The sequence below is a fragment of the Mauremys reevesii genome, linkage group 1 (assembly GCF_016161935.1).
Source record: "Mauremys reevesii isolate NIE-2019 linkage group 1, ASM1616193v1, whole genome shotgun sequence".
Classification (NCBI taxonomy): Eukaryota; Metazoa; Chordata; order Testudines; family Geoemydidae; genus Mauremys; species Mauremys reevesii.
This window is the reverse complement of record NC_052623.1, coordinates 292,217,029-292,233,565: the sequence shown is the minus strand read 5'-3', so window position 1 is coordinate 292,233,565 and position 16,537 is coordinate 292,217,029. Positions and strand designations below refer to the sequence as shown.

The following is a 16,537-nucleotide window of genomic DNA, read 5'->3' as shown; positions in this document are numbered from 1 at the left end:
GTACCTTAAATCCTCTTATCCTGAGAACACTGGAGGAAGTCCTGCAATACTAGGTCAGCACTTTAAGCTTCGAGCTTCCAAATTTCAGTTGCTATTCCATTTGGTCCTGAAAGATTGAGGAGGAAGAGGTGGGATCCAATAATTTCTAACTGGCCTAAAAAGCAGAAACAATTGCAGAATTCATTAATGCCACCTGCAGTCATTGTCACCACCAGTGCAAACACTGTCATCCAAGGAAATGACTTTATAAGCCAAAAATCATTTTATCAGCTTGATTGCAGGATTTAATTCATGTCAAGAAAAATACTATGATCCCAAAATTAGAGTGAGTTATAGAAAGCATTAAAATTCACTTAATTAACAGAGGTAGTAACAAGAGAATATATTGCCATTGTATATGCGTCTCAGCCAGCTTTTCTTGCTTCCACTTGTTATAACTCATTCTTCTGTAATGGCCTGGAGTTTCCATAGTTGATGTGTGGTGCAGTCTGGAAGTATCAGTTTCCTAAGAGGAATTGGCCTCTTAGCCAAAATTCTCAAAGGCAGAGGACATGGGGATCAGGCCAGCAACCAATTCTGAGAGGCCCAAAAGTGTGGGGAGGGAAACAACAGGCCAAACCCCCTCTCCTCCCAAAAAGGATATTAGAGGTTGAGGGGAATGGAGGGATTGGCTAGTGTTTTTCCCTCAAACAGAGAATACAGCAAAAAGATGAGGGGAGTGAACACAAGCTTTTTCAGGGAAGAATGGAAATGTCCTGGGTTTATAGTTTTGAACGTAAATTAACCAGTTTCAGTCCAAATCAAAGCCCAACTGCACAGGTGAGAAACATCACCAAACAAAACTGGAGGGAAAAGCAGGGCCGCCCAGAGGATTCCGGGGGCCCGGAGTCTTCGGCGGCGGGGGGCCCTTCCGTTCCGGGACCCGCCGCCGAAGTGCCCCGAAGACCCACGGCGGGGGCCCCCCCGCCGCCGAATTACCGCCGAAGCCGGACCCGCCGCCGAAGCGCAGCCCGGTCTTCGGCGGTAATTCGGCAGCGGGGGGCTCCCGCCGCGGGTCTTCGGGGCACTTCGGCAGCGGGGCCCGGAATGGAAGGGCCCCCCGCCGCCGAATTACCGCCGAAGACCGAGCTGAACTTCGGCGGCGGGTCCCGCTCCGTCTTCGGCGGTAATTCGCCAGCGGGGGGGTCCTTCCGCCCCGGAGTGGAAGGACCCCCCGCCGGCGAAGACCGGGAGCGGCAGAAGCTCCTGCGCCCGGCCGCACAAGAGTTTGCCGGGCCCCCCGGAGCGAGTGAGGGACCCCGCTCCAGGGGCCCCAAAAAACTCTCGTGGGGGCCTCTGTGGGGCTTGGGGACTGGGGCAAATTGCCCCTCTTGCCCCCCCCCTCTGGGCGGCCCTGGGGAAAAGGTTAAAGAGAAAGTCTCACAAACCCCTGAAAAGTGAAACTGCTGTTAGCTCCTTTCAATGTATCTGCCAATCCTAACATGTCTCCTGTGCCAAAATGGGGACAGTTGTAGAGATATAGAGCTGGTGAAATCAGAAAAATACCAGGCTGAGGAAGGCTTTAGGAGTTCTGCCTCCACCAGGCAGCAAGTGCAGAAGCTCCCATCAAAAGTGTTCATCTCTAACTTGCTGAAGTCAGCTGGCAGATATGAATTGCCACCAGAAGAAGGTCAATGTAGACTTTGTCTCTAAAGCCTTTTCTTCTTCCATTGGTGGCTGCTCAACTGGGACCCTAGATAGAATATCTGCAGCTATGAGTGCTTTCCCTGGTATGTGTTCAAAATCAAAAGAAAACTGCATCTGCCTCAGTTGAAATCTTTGAAATCCTAGGTGGAAGGTCATCCAGTGGTTTTGAACTCAATAATGCCATTAAGGGTTTGTGGTCTGTGTAAGTTAAAATTCAAGCCAAACAGATATACACAGATGAGCCATTCACAGGCCCAAATGACTGCTAGAGTTTCCTGCTCCACTTGAGCAGACCGCTATTTGGATTCTGTGAGGCTTCTTGATGTGAATTCAATAGGTCTCTGGTCACCTTCTGTCCAGTCTTGTGTGTGAACTGCTCCTAACCCATAGGAAGATGCATCTATTGTTACTGTGGTTGGATAGTTTACCAAATATTGTGCCAAAACAGGTGGAGATGTCAGAAGCTCTTTTATTTTATTGAAAATGTTTTGTTGCAGGCTACCCCAGATGCACATATTTTGACCATTAAGGAGATCTCTTAAGGGTTTTGTTATATGAGCTAAATTTGGTAAGAATTTCCCAAAATGAGTTGAGGCTGGTTTGTTGGAAACATCTTAAAACTGCATGTAGTCTCTCATCATGTTCATTTTTCTCTCTGCCATATACCAACACATCATCTGCATGGCAAAGGATGCTAGCCAAATCTGACACAATCTGAGAGGATTATCTTTTGGAAATGTTCTTATGCTGAACACATGCTGAATGGATGATGAATTGAAACAGTACCTTCCAAACAGTATGATGAACGTAGCAAGGGGGATTTGTCAGAATCCTGCCGTAGCATCTAACTTTGAGATGATTTTGACTTCTTAAAACAGAGTTAATGTCTGGTCAGCTGTGGGAAGCATGCATCTTTCTCTGCACACACTTTTATTAAATTGTATAAGGTGCACACAAATCTGGATTTTGCCATTGGGGTTTGGTACTACAACCCATGTTCTTCTATCTAGGAAATAATCCCCATATCTTCCATTATCTTTAATTTTTCTTTGAATTTCCCTAACAATGGTAAAGGGATGGGGCTGTGAAAGCAAAGCAAGTCAATGATGGCACGTTTTATTTTCTATTCCCCTGACAGCTTTCCAAGCCCTGTGAATACATGTGGCTACATCTTCTGTATACTTTGCTTCTTACCATTAATGAATTCCAATTTCTCTTCTACATGTCATCCTGATATTGCTGGCAGCCCTAATAGGGGAACTGTAATACCCTGTATTACATATATTATTTGACTAAAAGCTTTCCCTCCTTTCTCCAGTTTTCCAAGGAACAGGATACAAACATCCAATGTATTGCTAGTAGCCTAACATAAAATTTTACTGGCTCTTTACAGAGCTCCACCCCAGATTCAAACTGCAGTGACTACTGCCCCACTGACAATTTAAAATTGAAGGTTTCAACTGTTGAGATTCATGCCCGGTTTACCAAGGTGTTGTCTGTTCTATGGAGGACATAGTCCCTAGAGGTATGGACTCATTGTCATAAGAGGGTAACACTCCCTCTTGGATTGTTTCAACTTCTCTTGGTGACCCGCATGCTGCTGCAAAATGTCCCATTTTGTGGCATCTGTTACATCATGTCTCTTTTTGCATTGTTGCTGGAGGTGGCTGGTGTCTTGCCATAGTTTCCAGAGCTTTTTTCTCCTATTAAGGTTCTTTGCTCTCCCACTCTCTAATTGTGCACTGTTCTTATGTTGTAAATTTGGCCTCACTGGTCTTTTCACATTTGTGTCTTTTCTCTTTACTGTATCAATATTGTCTGATGCCGTCTTCCCTATGCGGCTAGCATGTAAGTCACATTGCTGTTCCTTTATGGTTTCTTGCATTCTCACTTCAGCTATAGCTTTTGCTAGAGTGAGATCTGGGTCTAACCAAAGCTGTGCTAATAAAGTGGTGTCTCTTATACCAGCACCTCTCTTGTCTCTTTATTTCTGCAAATAAGAATGTTAAAAGAAATGTTCATTAAGACTATGAACTGCAGTAATGAAAGTCTCAGCTGTTTCCCCCTTGTTCCTGGCACTTCCTAATGACTTTGGCCCTTTCGTATATAATACTGTCTGCTTTTGAAATGGGCATCAAAAGCCTCTTTCACCTGGAGTATTCTTTCTTTTCCTCATCAATGATAGATAGGGCATAGGATATCAGCCATGGCAAACATCTGGGAATTTACCTGCTATTCTTGTACTTTCTCTGTTTAACCAGAAGCAATTCAGAATCACTCGAATCTATGGATCCACCAAGGCCAGCTCCTAAGTTGCCAAAATTAAACTTCTGTAACAGAACCATTTGTACTATGGGCTCCATTAGTGCACCAAGACACCTTTCTGCTGCAGCTTTCACAGGTCTCTTGCCTGATTTTCCACTTTCCCCACTACTCACCACTCTGGGGCTCTCTTTTTTTCCCCTCCTTCCATCCTTCTTTAGAAAGAATACACTCACGTTTGACACCACATAGTGTGAAGACAAACATAAAAAGCCATGTCTTAAGCAGCAACTAGATGTAAGGATCTGTGGGGACTAGAACCTGGGTTTGTGGCACCTGGAACAGCTGACATTCTCACATCACCATCAGGAGGCCATGCAGAGCCACATCTAAGGACCATTGTGGCACCAAAGGGGCCAGAGGGATTGGCCCATGCTTACTGTTTAACCCTGGAGAATACTGAAGGATGTTGTCTGGGCAACCACCCAGACGTCTGGCTTGCTGCAGCTCTAGATCTCATCTCATTTTACCTTGTTCGCAGATCTTTGGTTTCCGACTCCAGCCTGATAGTTACTTCTTGGTTCCAATGCTGGCCTGACTCTGACCCTGACTCTTACCTACTGATGTAGGCTCTTGCAACTACTCTGATCCTTGCTTGCCAACCACTCCCTCATGGCTGCCCCTTGTCTCTGTGATGCCAGCCCAGCAGTAATCATTTGGCCAGAATGCCTATGCCCTGGTCCCTGACACTACAGAACTCCCTAGCCAGAAAATTCCTATGTTTATTAAGCTCCCTGCTCAACATATCCTAGTCCTCTCAGGGAACTGTGGAGAACAAGGAACTTGACCACCACTCCACACATGGAGGCACCTTTTTGCCACACTTTCTTCTGAAGCAAATGGTCTGGAAAATTCAAGGGATAAACAAGTTGAACTAGTCCTGAGGAAAACATTTCTGGCCTTTTTGTTCAGGGCAGATGCCTCATTTGATAGAGCAAGATTATTTCCTATGAATTCAGTCTCTCACCCTGAGAATTTGGGAAGCTGGTAGTTATCTCTATCTCTAAAGTTGCAAAGTGAGTAATGGGGGTACAAATCTTGTTGAGCCTTTGGACAAAGTTGTTACTTAATCTAATGAAAGGACAAAGTCCTCTCCACCTCAAAAAGGAAAAAAATGTACAAGCCAAGACTTTCCTTTCAAGCCTATAGCCAAAGACAGGGACAGAGATTCATCCTCTACCATGGGTAGGGGCTCTGGTCCAGACAGAGGGGGAAAAAAAGAGGCTGACAACAGGACATTCAGATACCACACTGATAGGCCTGGCATAAGAACTTAAATAGAATTAGAAAATCCAACCAATCCTTCTCCTCCATAAAATCCAACACATGGCTACAAAATGCCATGCCTGCATTCATGTTAACAAGACTGAGGGCAGGCTTTATTTTTTCCTGGAAGAAAGATCATTAGGTACTGAGCTCATCAAGAAGGGATACACTTGGGAGAGGATTTGGCCTCTTGTTCTATCCTCTTCTACAATCCCTCACCCACAAGTTTATCACCTCTGCCCAGGAACTTAAAGCATGATGCCATGATAATCAGTCCTGTGCCCGTCCTTTAGACTAGAGGGGGGTGCACAATTTTTTTTAATGTGTATTTTAGTTTGTCCCATTTTCTTATCCCAAAAGAATACAAAAATATAATAGTCCTGGACCTGAACTACCAAAAGAATTCAGGACATGATCAAGCTTTGACATGGAATCCCTGGCATCAATTCTTACAAGGGCTATTTTATATCTGTGCATCTGACAGATAGCTAAAGCTATCCCACTGGTGCTTCCTACGGTTTCATTACCAGAGCTCTCATTTCCAGTTCAAGATGCCACCCTCCCATTTAACGAGAGAGGTAGAGAAGAGGATATTGTGAGTGTTTATGTGGTTTTTATTAGATACCACACAAGATTCCAGTTACCACTGCAGCCCTTAGACTGGAGGGAAACATATTCATCAATGCACATTCATTCAGTTAAGTGGCCAGTCTCACCACAAGTGAAATAGTCATTTGAGTCACACAGATTAATTCACTTATCTCTACACCAGGGATCGGCAACCTTTGGCATGCGGCTCGCCAGGGTAAGCACCCTGGCAGGCCAGGTTGGTTTGTTCACCTGCCACATCTGCAGGTTTGGCCAATTGCAGCTCCCACATCCCTCAGACTGCGCTGCTTCCCACAGTCCCCATTGGCCTGGGAGGGCGAACCGCAGACAGTGGGAGCCGCAATCAGCCAAACCTGCAGACGCAGCAGGTAAACAAACTGGCCCAGCTCCCCAGGGTGCTTACTCTGGCAGGCCACATGCCAAAGGTTGCCGATCTCTGCTCTACACCATCCTCCTGGTGGTGAATGAAAGGAGAGGGACAGGGCATGTCTATAGCATACTGCACTCTGGATAGCCTCAACTATAAACAGCTCCAAGGGCCTTTAGCAATCAGCATAAGCTAGAGCAGCCTTGAAGATAATTTGTTTTGTTGAGCTCTGTGTTGCAGCAAAGAACTTGCCTTACAGACTCAGCTAAATAGCTTTCCTGAATGAGATTACTAGTACTGAGGGCACAGGCTATTTATGAAAATTTAGGCAATACCAAGAATGTCAAACACAGATGTACTAGATATGTTTGAAATGTATTTTGAGGCAGACGTTACGAATCCCAGATTTCTCACAAGTATACCACCAAGAAGTTTTAATGATACATAGCTTTGGTAGCAACATGAGATGCAGTTTAACCACATTACCTTTCAAGTAAATAATATTGGAAGAAGTTAGGATACACCCAAGTAAAACATTGGGACATCTGAGAAGAGACTAAAAAAAGCAAAAGGGCAAAAAGATTCACAACTTGGAGTTCTCATTTAATTGGAGGAGAGAGGCTACCAGCTTTGTTGTATAAAATTGAACTTTTGGAAAACGCAACATTAGCATGAAACATTAGACACTTGAGTCTTTCAGCCTCAGAACATAATCATTTGATTGGAGATGTTAATCACCAGTGTCCTGGGGCCACATTTTAGAAGTATTTAGGAGTCTAAAAATTCAAATAGACTTTTGAGATTTTCAAAAGTGCCAAAGTACCTAACTCCCACATACCTTGGCACTTTTGAAAATTCCACTAGGTGCCTATTGGAATCTTTAGGTGCCTAAATACTTTTAAAAATCTAGCCCTCAGTATTTATAGTGGATGACTGTCGAGGAGAATGTACCTTCAGGATCTAAAGAAAAAAATGTGTGCAAAATAACTACGGACTTATGTTCATCTTTAAAGTGTCAGATTTATGTGACAAAGAACAGACACTGACAAGAGCAAGACAAAGACATAAATTGCAAGGGACGTGAGCCATAGGGCTTCTGTACAGATAGTTGTCATGCCAGGAATTCACCAAGCAGGGGGGCAGCTTTCTGGGAGCAATTCCTAACCTTTCCATGTGGGCACAAGATGAAGAGAGAAGCCATCATCATGGAGATTTCCTCGCAAAACATTCCCCTATGCTTTTAACATGAGAAGACAATTTTGCCAATATATTTTGTAATCTACATGCTAAGGCTGGCCCAACATGTGTTAGCAATTTGGTGAAATTAGGTAAACAGGAGAATCATTGTCTGAGAAATAAAGTTTCTTCTATGAGCTAGCTGATATTCATTTCCATGTTTCCTTCTAGCATTTTGCTGTTTACTAGGAAGAACATTTTGGGCTTACTACCTTAAAGCTGTAGACCCGTATTTAGTTCCCAAATCACTGACCACACATACACAAGCAGTGGGTTGAACACATCTCTGCTGTTAACTCCAATGAAGTCAATGAGTTTAATGGGACAGATGATTTTTTTAAAAGATCAACAAAAATGGCATTTTGGTGTATGTGTTTTTTAGCACATAAACAAGTGCTTCCCTGTAAAACCTCTAGGACAGATACATGTGACACCCAACAGGGCCATCAGGTCCATCTCTTCTCCCCAGCACCCACAATTTCATCCCAGGTAGTCCACAAAATTTCTCCAGGGAGGGTAGTTTCCAGCAGGCATGGAGAAGTGTATCTTTTATCAACCCCCAGAAGAATTCTGGTATCAGGGCAAGCATTCATGGAACTTTTCTTTCTTTAAGAGCAGACATGGATACAGGTTTATGGTGGACCAAAACAACAGAGAGAATCTCTCACTTGGAGCTGAATTGATGGGTAAATTATCGCAGAATGACAATGGGTAATGTGAAAGGAAAAGGGACATCTTTATTACGGGGGGGAGCGAGGGACAATTACATAAGAGTTATAAGAGGTAAACATAAGATACGTAAGACATGATTAAATAGGAAATGGTTAAAATAAACAAAAATCAGAAACAGAACATATGAAAACGGAAAGTTAAACACAAAAATAGTAAATACAGCAGGAAGAGATGTTAAAAATGAGCAAGGGTTCAAAATGAGCAACGGCTACAAGAAACTAACAATCAGAAGACAAGGGGGCATGAGTTAAAAACAAATAGGTAAAGGAAAAGGTAATACAGATAGAATAAACAAGCCTGACAAAGAGGGTGACTAAAGTCCAACAAATCTCAAGGTTGTCCTCAAATTCCTGTGAGCAACAAGTTTTGTCTGACAGAGGAAACTTGTGTTATCCACAGACCACAAGACAGATCATAAATCACAATGCAATCAGACAAGTACAAGGCAAACTACATTTTAACAGCACAAGACTGAACATATATAGTCTTATTCCAAATTGGCCCTAGTGTTAAAGGTATCTTTCACCAAGATTATTATGAAATATAATAAGAAAAAAATCAATAAGGCATTTTCCATTTTTTAATACAATGAATCAGGATTCACAAAATATATTTTATTAAAGGCACAACTGATTAAATATTTACAGTAGTAAGGAAAATTTGAGCCGGATGTGGACTGGAAATTTAATGTTTCTAGTTGTGATTTTTTAACCTTTCTAAGAAAGCAGCAAAGAAAAGAAAATAAAAAGAAAAAACCTATCAGTGTGGATTAAGGAGTTTACCGTTAAGGTTCCACCAAAAATAATGATCATAGCAGCAGAATGTATGCAAGTCACACATCTAGAAAGAGTAAATCTATTATTTGTTTGTAAAAAACAATTCAGCAACAGGTTGTAAGGCCTGAAGTACATTACAAGCCCTGGAACACATTTCTACAACCTAAAGACAAGTATGCACAGTATATCCAAACTCTAGTCAAAAGCATCTCATTGAAATCTTTGGAGAACCTCTGGTTCAATCTACTGTGTCTGATGAAGATCAGTAAATATATTCAGAACAAGCTGTATTTTGCTCTGAAAATTAGAACATTAAGGAAGTATGCAATATTCTTAATTTTCTATGCATTTTTAGTATTGTGGATCTCTCCACAACTCGGAGGAGATGAGAGAGATGACTTGCATCCTTCTCATCAACGTAAGAGCCAAGCAGTATCTGGCCCTACACATTTCATAAAACAAATGTCATCTTTTATGAGCAACACATATAATATATATAGTCAAATCTAAAGCTTCTCAACAATACATCATACAACTGGTACTTATGATGCATAGTAAGTTTTCTCTTGCATGTATCCTTTCACCTATGTTTGTATTCCAGATTACTGTTTTTAAAATAAGCTACAGTATTTTAATGAGACAATGATCCTACTGCCAGATGGAAGTGCATAAAGCTATTACAAATTTTACAGTTTAATAAAACACAAAATTTACATAAAAGAAATGTTAAAGGGAGCTTTATGCATAACTTATATACCATTCTGAAAATTTACTCTCAAATATTTTCAGACTATTAAAATAAATTTGAAACATTCATTCAAAAAGTAACTCGTATCAAGAATAAATCCTCACTTAATTTACTCCACATTTGGAGTGGGGTTTTTATGACATTCTATATATTCTTCAGTTCTAAATTCCCCAAGCGTTCCTTAAAATATTAACAAAATCTTCATCATCCATGATTCCAATACTTAATCCTTCATAGTAATCTTCAAACTCACAGTATGACACTTCACTGGAATTGCTGCAGGCATCCTCTAGTGTTTCTAGAAATGAAGATTTAATTTCTTCCGCTGTGGCATCACCTGTTAAAATATTACTTGCCATTAAACACATTATCTGGAACACACAATATATAACGTGATATATTTAGGGAAAAATAAACTTTTTTAATTGTGTTTGTGAAGATTTTTTTCCTTTAGGAAACTACAAAATTTTGATTTTAAAATGTATTTGTCAAAAGAAATGACTGCTGTCTTTACTTTTAACCAGAATTTAGTTTACTATACATGAGTAATGCAATCTGAATAGTGGAGATTTATTTTCACTTGGTGTAGGCTACTAGAACTGTCTCATCTTCATAACATAGGACATCTCATCACATTTATCATCATCATCACCACCATCACCACCTCCTCAACACCATCCGTCCAAAACAGATTTAAATGGATAGTGAGATCAGAGGCTTCTTCAAAGGCCTCCAAAACAGAATGATGCAGTATGTAGCACACTTCTGAATTACTGAAAGTTTAATCTTTGTGATTAAGTGAATGTGTTTTAGTGCAATACAAATTCAGAGCTCTAGAAACATCTTAGGAAATAAAGTTTGCATTCTAAATCAGTTTTGGGATTACAACACACAAAGTAATTTCTTCTTGATCAAGATTACATCCCAAATTACTTTTTGCATAGAAAAGAAGATACAAGCTGAATGGATTACCACCCCTGAAGTGAAATTCTGGCTCCACTGATTTCAATGGAGCCAGGATTTCACCCTGAGAGTCCCCGGTCTAAGTATGAGGCCAGTCAGTATTTCCCCTAACTAGAGTTCTTAGCAGTTAGAGAATCTTATAAGACATCTACCATGATACCTGTTCAATGCCAATACTGTCCCATAGCTTTCCTTGGTTAGTTCCTTTTAGGATCAAGAAGGAAAAATACTCCAACCAACCACCTAACAATAAATAATGTTAAATGGAAAAATACTCCAATATGCAAGTTGAATAGTATAAATTACTCTGTAGAAGAGCAAATGGGTGGCAGTCCACTCAAGTGTATCTCAAAAACTAAGAATTATACTTAAGTAATAGTCCTCTCTCCAAAGATGCCACCTCCCTCCTTGGGCTAGCTATTCCTTAAGCCTTTGTGCAGGGCTCACCTTCTCTTCCAGCAGGTGTTTCAGAGTGGTTCTTTTCCTCTTAGTTTTAGGTGTATCAACCTGCCACACTAGCTGGCGAATCGAATGTATAAGAGAGGCTCAGGCCCTCCCTCTACTTCAGGCTCCTGGACCCCTAAATTGTGCAGAATCTGCCCCCATTACTGTAAACTCTGGTATGCTTCACTTTCCCCCAGGCCACTTTCTAACTTAGGAGAGCCCCTTGCAGAATTCATTCCTGACAACCTTCCAATAGGGAACCACTGACAGGCTTTTGCAGAAAAAAATTATTTCCATCCCCAAATCTGCAGTCACCCAAGGTTTCTGCAATGGAAAGGAACTGCTTAGGTGAGATAGGCCTAGATGACCCTAGCAGACACCTCACATCCCTTGCTGTAGAGGAAGGCAAAAAACAACAAAACAAACCCAAGGTCACTGCCAATCTGACTTGGAGGAAAATTACTTCCCATCCCCAAATCTGGTTAGGAGTTTCATCCTGAGCATGTGAGCAAGACACACCAGCCAGGCATTTCAGAAAGAGGATTCCCTCTATCACCTCACAACACTGTTCCACCCCACTTGCTGTCCCATCTCCAGCTGTGGCCAATCTCTACTGCTTCAGAGGAAGGTGACAAAAAAACCCAGAATACATCTGGCCAATTGTGCTTCAGGGAAATGCATTGCTTCCTAACCCCTGCAGGCAACCAGCTAAAGCCTTGAAGCATAAGACTTGATTAGTCATTATCTTAGTGCAGAGCTGCCACTGTTATGACCATGATGAGGGCAATGCAGGCAATCTTGTTCTCCCCACAGCCCATGAAGGAAGGGGATAAAGAGGAAAATTCCCAGATTCCAAGGGCAGAAGGGACCACCACATGACCATCCAACCTGTGCATACTCATGCCACAGAATTTGTCACAAAAGCTGGATTAAGGCATAAATTTTAGAAAGATCTCTAAACTTGTTTTAAACAGTCCAAGCCATGGTGAATTCCACCACTCACCCTCCCACCCAAGTAAGCTCTTCCAATGTGTAAATACCCTCACTGCTAGTAAACTGCCTCATATTTCAAGGCTGAATTTTTAACTTCAGCTTCCAAACACTGGATCTTGCTATGCCTTTGTCAGCAAAGGTTGAAAAGCCCCCAATATCATATAGTCTCTCTTATACACAGTGATCAAGTCACCTCTCAATCTTCTCAATAAGATAAATAAGTTTCAGAGTAGCAGCCGTGTTAGTCTGTATCCACAAAAAGAACAGGAGTACCTGTGGCACCTTAGAGACTAACAAATTTATTTGAGCTTAAGCTTTCATGGGCTACAGTCCACTTCATCGGACGCAAGTTGAGCTCCTTAAGCCTTCTATTGTAAGGCTTGTTTTCCAGTCCCTAGGTCATTTTTATGGCCCTCTTTTGAACTCTCTCCAGAATCTTCACATCTTTCTTGAAGTGTGGACATCTGAACTGGAGAGTTTTCGAGCAGCAGTCTTACCAATGCTGTGTACTTCGCTGCTTCTATTAGATAGTCCCCTTTTTAATACATCCATTTTTTTAGAACTATGAAATAATTTGAACAAAGTTGTTTGAACACTTCTTTTGGAAGTAACAGGCTTGAAGTTCCTTAAATGTTGAAATATTTTTTTCATGCAGCTTGAATTTATTCAATTAGTCTTAAGTCCTAAAGCAATCCCTTGGAAAATTTCCTGTCTCTTTCATAAAGGGGACTGAGTGATTCTACTCAACAGTGCTATGACAGGGGGCAACAGAATAACTTCAATATATGGGAATGCTCCAGGCTTTATGCTTTTTGGAAACTACTCAGTTATTTACAAAAAACAAACAAATAGAAAACCCACTGATTTCTGTGAGGACTGGAGTTTATTCTGATTTTTAGATACAATCTAGAGATGGATGGACTATGATAGTCTTATAAACGACAAAATATTTCAAGGAACTAGGAAATATTACTGAAAAAAATAATCCAATATTAATTTGTTCTATGAAGTGTGTTCTTGAAATTAGATTTCTTCTGTGATTTAAAGTCCTTTTTCTTCAACATTAGATTTAAACCTTGTACGTCCTGTTTTATAGCCCGGAAAAGAAAATGGGCTACAAACTGTAAAAATACCTCAAATTGTAAAGGATTAGTGAACTCCATACCCCAGAAAAATATTGTTTATTCAGAAGGTAGTTTATATCCTGGATACATTTAGACCTTGTGTCTACAGCAATTCAGTGCACAGCAAGCCAGGGTATAAATCTACTGCTCACAAGCCTGTCATGCACTAAGTGCATTTTGATCAAATTCAATAGTGCATTTTGATCAAATTCTCTCTAATGTGTCCACATCTTTCTTAAAGTGTGACGCCCAGAACTGGACACAGTACTCCCGTTGAGGCCTGACTAGTACCGAGCATACCTCAATGGGACACTCCTGTTAATACACCCCAGAAAGTATAAGCCTTTTTCACAACTTCATCACATTGCTGACTTATTTAATTTGTGTCAAATATCAGAAGGGTAGCCGTGTTAGTCTGGATCTGTAAAAGCAGCAAAGAGTCCTGTGGCACCTTACAGACTAACAGACGTATTGGAGCATGAGCTTTCGTGGGTGAATGCATCCGACGAAGTGGGTATTCACCCACGAAAGCTCATGCTCCAATACGTCTGTTAGTCTATAAGGTGCCATGGGACTCTTTGCTGCTTTTATTTAATTTGTGATCCACTATAAGCATTAGATCATTTTCAGCAGTACTTGCACCTACCCAGTTATTCCCCATTTTGTAGTTGTGCATTTGGTTTTTCCCTTCTTAAACGTACTGAATTTCATCTTACGGATTTCAGACTAATTCTTCAATTTGTCAAGGTCATTTTGAATTCTAATCCTGTTCTCCAAAGTGGTTGCAACACCTCCCAGCTCAGTGCCACCCGCAAACTTTATAAGCATACTCTCCACTCCATTATCCAAGTCATTAACGGAAATATCAAATAGTATCAGAACCAAGACTGACTCTTGCAGGATCCCACTAGATACACCTTTCCCAGTTCGACAGTAAACCATTGATAACTATTCTGTGAGTATGGTCTTTCAACCAGTTGTGCACCTACATTTAGTAATTTCATATAGACCACATTTCCCTAGTTTGCTTATGAGAATGTCATGTGGGACTATATCAAAAGCTTTACTAACATCAAGATACATCATGCCTACTGCTTCTCCTTATCTCCTGTGCCAATAACCCTGTCAAAGAAGGGAATTAGGTTGGTTTGGAAAGATTTGTTTAACAAATCCATGCTGGCTATTTCTTATAACCCTATTACCCTGTGGGTGATTATACACTGATTGTTTAACAATTTGGTTCTGTATCTATCCAGGTATTGAAGTTAGGCTGATGGTCTATAATTCCCTAGTCAGTTCTAAGAAGACAGACAAATTATAGGTGATCACAGGATCATAGAAGTGTAGTGAAGGGACCTCAATAGATTATCTAGTCCACTCCCCTGCATTCAAGGCAGGACTAAATAGTAACTAGACCTTTCCTAACTGGTGTTTGTCTAGGTGTTTTGACCAGAGGACAAAATAATTCTAATTAACAACCTCAAGTCCAAGCCACTAGGCAACACGGCTCATAATAACAGCAACAATTCACAGGTACTGTATCTCTGCTAACAAGTAAGATCAGCCAGCTAATTAAAATATTTCTTTTTACATGAATTACCTGATAACACTCGAGAGTGTTTCTTGGCACAATAACACTTTCTGATATCTACCATAGGTACACTGCCAGTTTTGTTGAAATCAAGTTTCATATAAGCCTAAGCAGAGATAAAAAGGAAATGTGGTACAGAAGTTAGCAGAAATTATGACATTAATGTATTTAATTACATGAGATATTTTTATGTCCAATATAACAGATTTGCACTTAGACTGAAATACTTACATATTTTACATGAGCAATCTCAGTCTGCAATTTAGTCAGAAAACTGACTCAAAACATTGTGGGAATCCATAGTTACTTTTTCTCAATGACTTCTATATAAAATGTAAACATATTTTTTTCCCCACTAATACTACAAATTCAACCTAGGATCTGAAATCAAGCTGTGTTGTCTCTGCCTGTAGCAACAACAGTAAAAGATTCTGTAATCAGCTCTTAACTGACAACTAGTAGGGGCAGAAAAAGAACTCAGTTAAATTTCCCGTAACCATACTGCATGGACAGTACTAGCAGTAGTAATTCAACCTTTATTTCAATGGCATTACTCTCAGAGCGTGTGACTCAATATAAGACTGGGAAAACAGGTCCTCTAGGAATAAAGATACCAAAAAGCAGGACATTGTTCTTAGTATTTAACAACTTCCAGTCACTACAATATGGGATGGATTCTAACAAGGGTCCTAGAAAACAAAAGGCTCCACATTACATTACCAATTCCTTCATCTATCCAGTTTTGCATCATCTTACAAAATGGTACTTTAAATAAATAAAAATGATATCTTGCTCTCACGCACTGCTTTTCAATTGTACATCTCAAATGGTTATAAACGAGGTCAGTGTCATTATCCCCATTTGACAGAAGGGGAAATTGAGGCACGCAGCTGGCATGACTTGCCCAAAATCAACCAACAGGATTATGGCAGAACCAGGACTGGAAGGTAGCTCTTCTGAGTCCCAGTCCAGTGATCTATCCACTAGATTGCACTGTAAGAATGGATAAGTATAGGGAGCACGCTAATAACTCTTAAAATAATGGAAAAATGTTGGTGCCAGTTGTAGAAATCAAAACTGGGTAAATCCACACAAGCAAAGCAGATGCAGCCTTTTAATCTACATTTAGATTAGTTTAACAAACCAGCATGACATTCTTAGATGACTAAATTTCAGATTCACAACTTAACAACAACAAAAAATAATCAAAACTGTAATATATTATTGATCAAAAACAGGTATTCAACAATTTCAGATTTTTTTCATGTATATTGTTACATCCATATTTAGAATAATTAAAACAAACTTACTTTTCTAACAAATGCTTTTCGATACTCATTCATTTCCCCAATAATGGCACGAGTGAACTCCCCATAATCGACTTTATCATTACAGTTGTCATCAAGAATAAGCCACAAAGACTCAAAATCCTGCAATTTAAAAGAGTGACTTTCCAAAGTTACCTATTACAAGACCAGTCTGAACATAAGCTAATCAGCTCCATATATAATAGACTATATTACAAATTAATAAGAGAATCGCATTATTAAGGAAAGATTGCAACTGCTTTCGCCAAAATACAAACAATTATGTAAGACAGACCGACCGTTGGTAGTTAAAGCAAAGACTAAGGGCTTGATCCCACCCTCTAGGACATGGGAGGGCAAACTACGGTCCGCG

General features: G+C 40.6%; 1 protein-coding gene across 7 annotated transcripts in view; it reads right to left on the bottom strand.

The window, feature by feature from the left end:
• Window positions 1–8,225: 8,225 nt before the first annotated feature.
• CAPS2 (calcyphosine 2) overlaps window positions 8,226–16,537 on the bottom strand; it is a 56,042-nt gene continuing 47,730 nt past the window's right edge. For all 7 annotated transcript variants that reach the window (XM_039520624.1, XM_039520627.1, XM_039520628.1 and 4 more), the window contains 3 exons: window positions 16,168–16,287; window positions 14,867–14,963; window positions 8,226–10,079 (listed from right to left, as the gene is read on the bottom strand). In XM_039520624.1, the coding sequence (XP_039376558.1) occupies window positions 9,904–10,079; window positions 14,867–14,963; window positions 16,168–16,287 (393 nt within the window). In that variant the 3' untranslated portion in view covers window positions 8,226–9,903. The remainder of the gene's footprint in view (window positions 10,080–14,866; window positions 14,964–16,167; window positions 16,288–16,537) is intronic.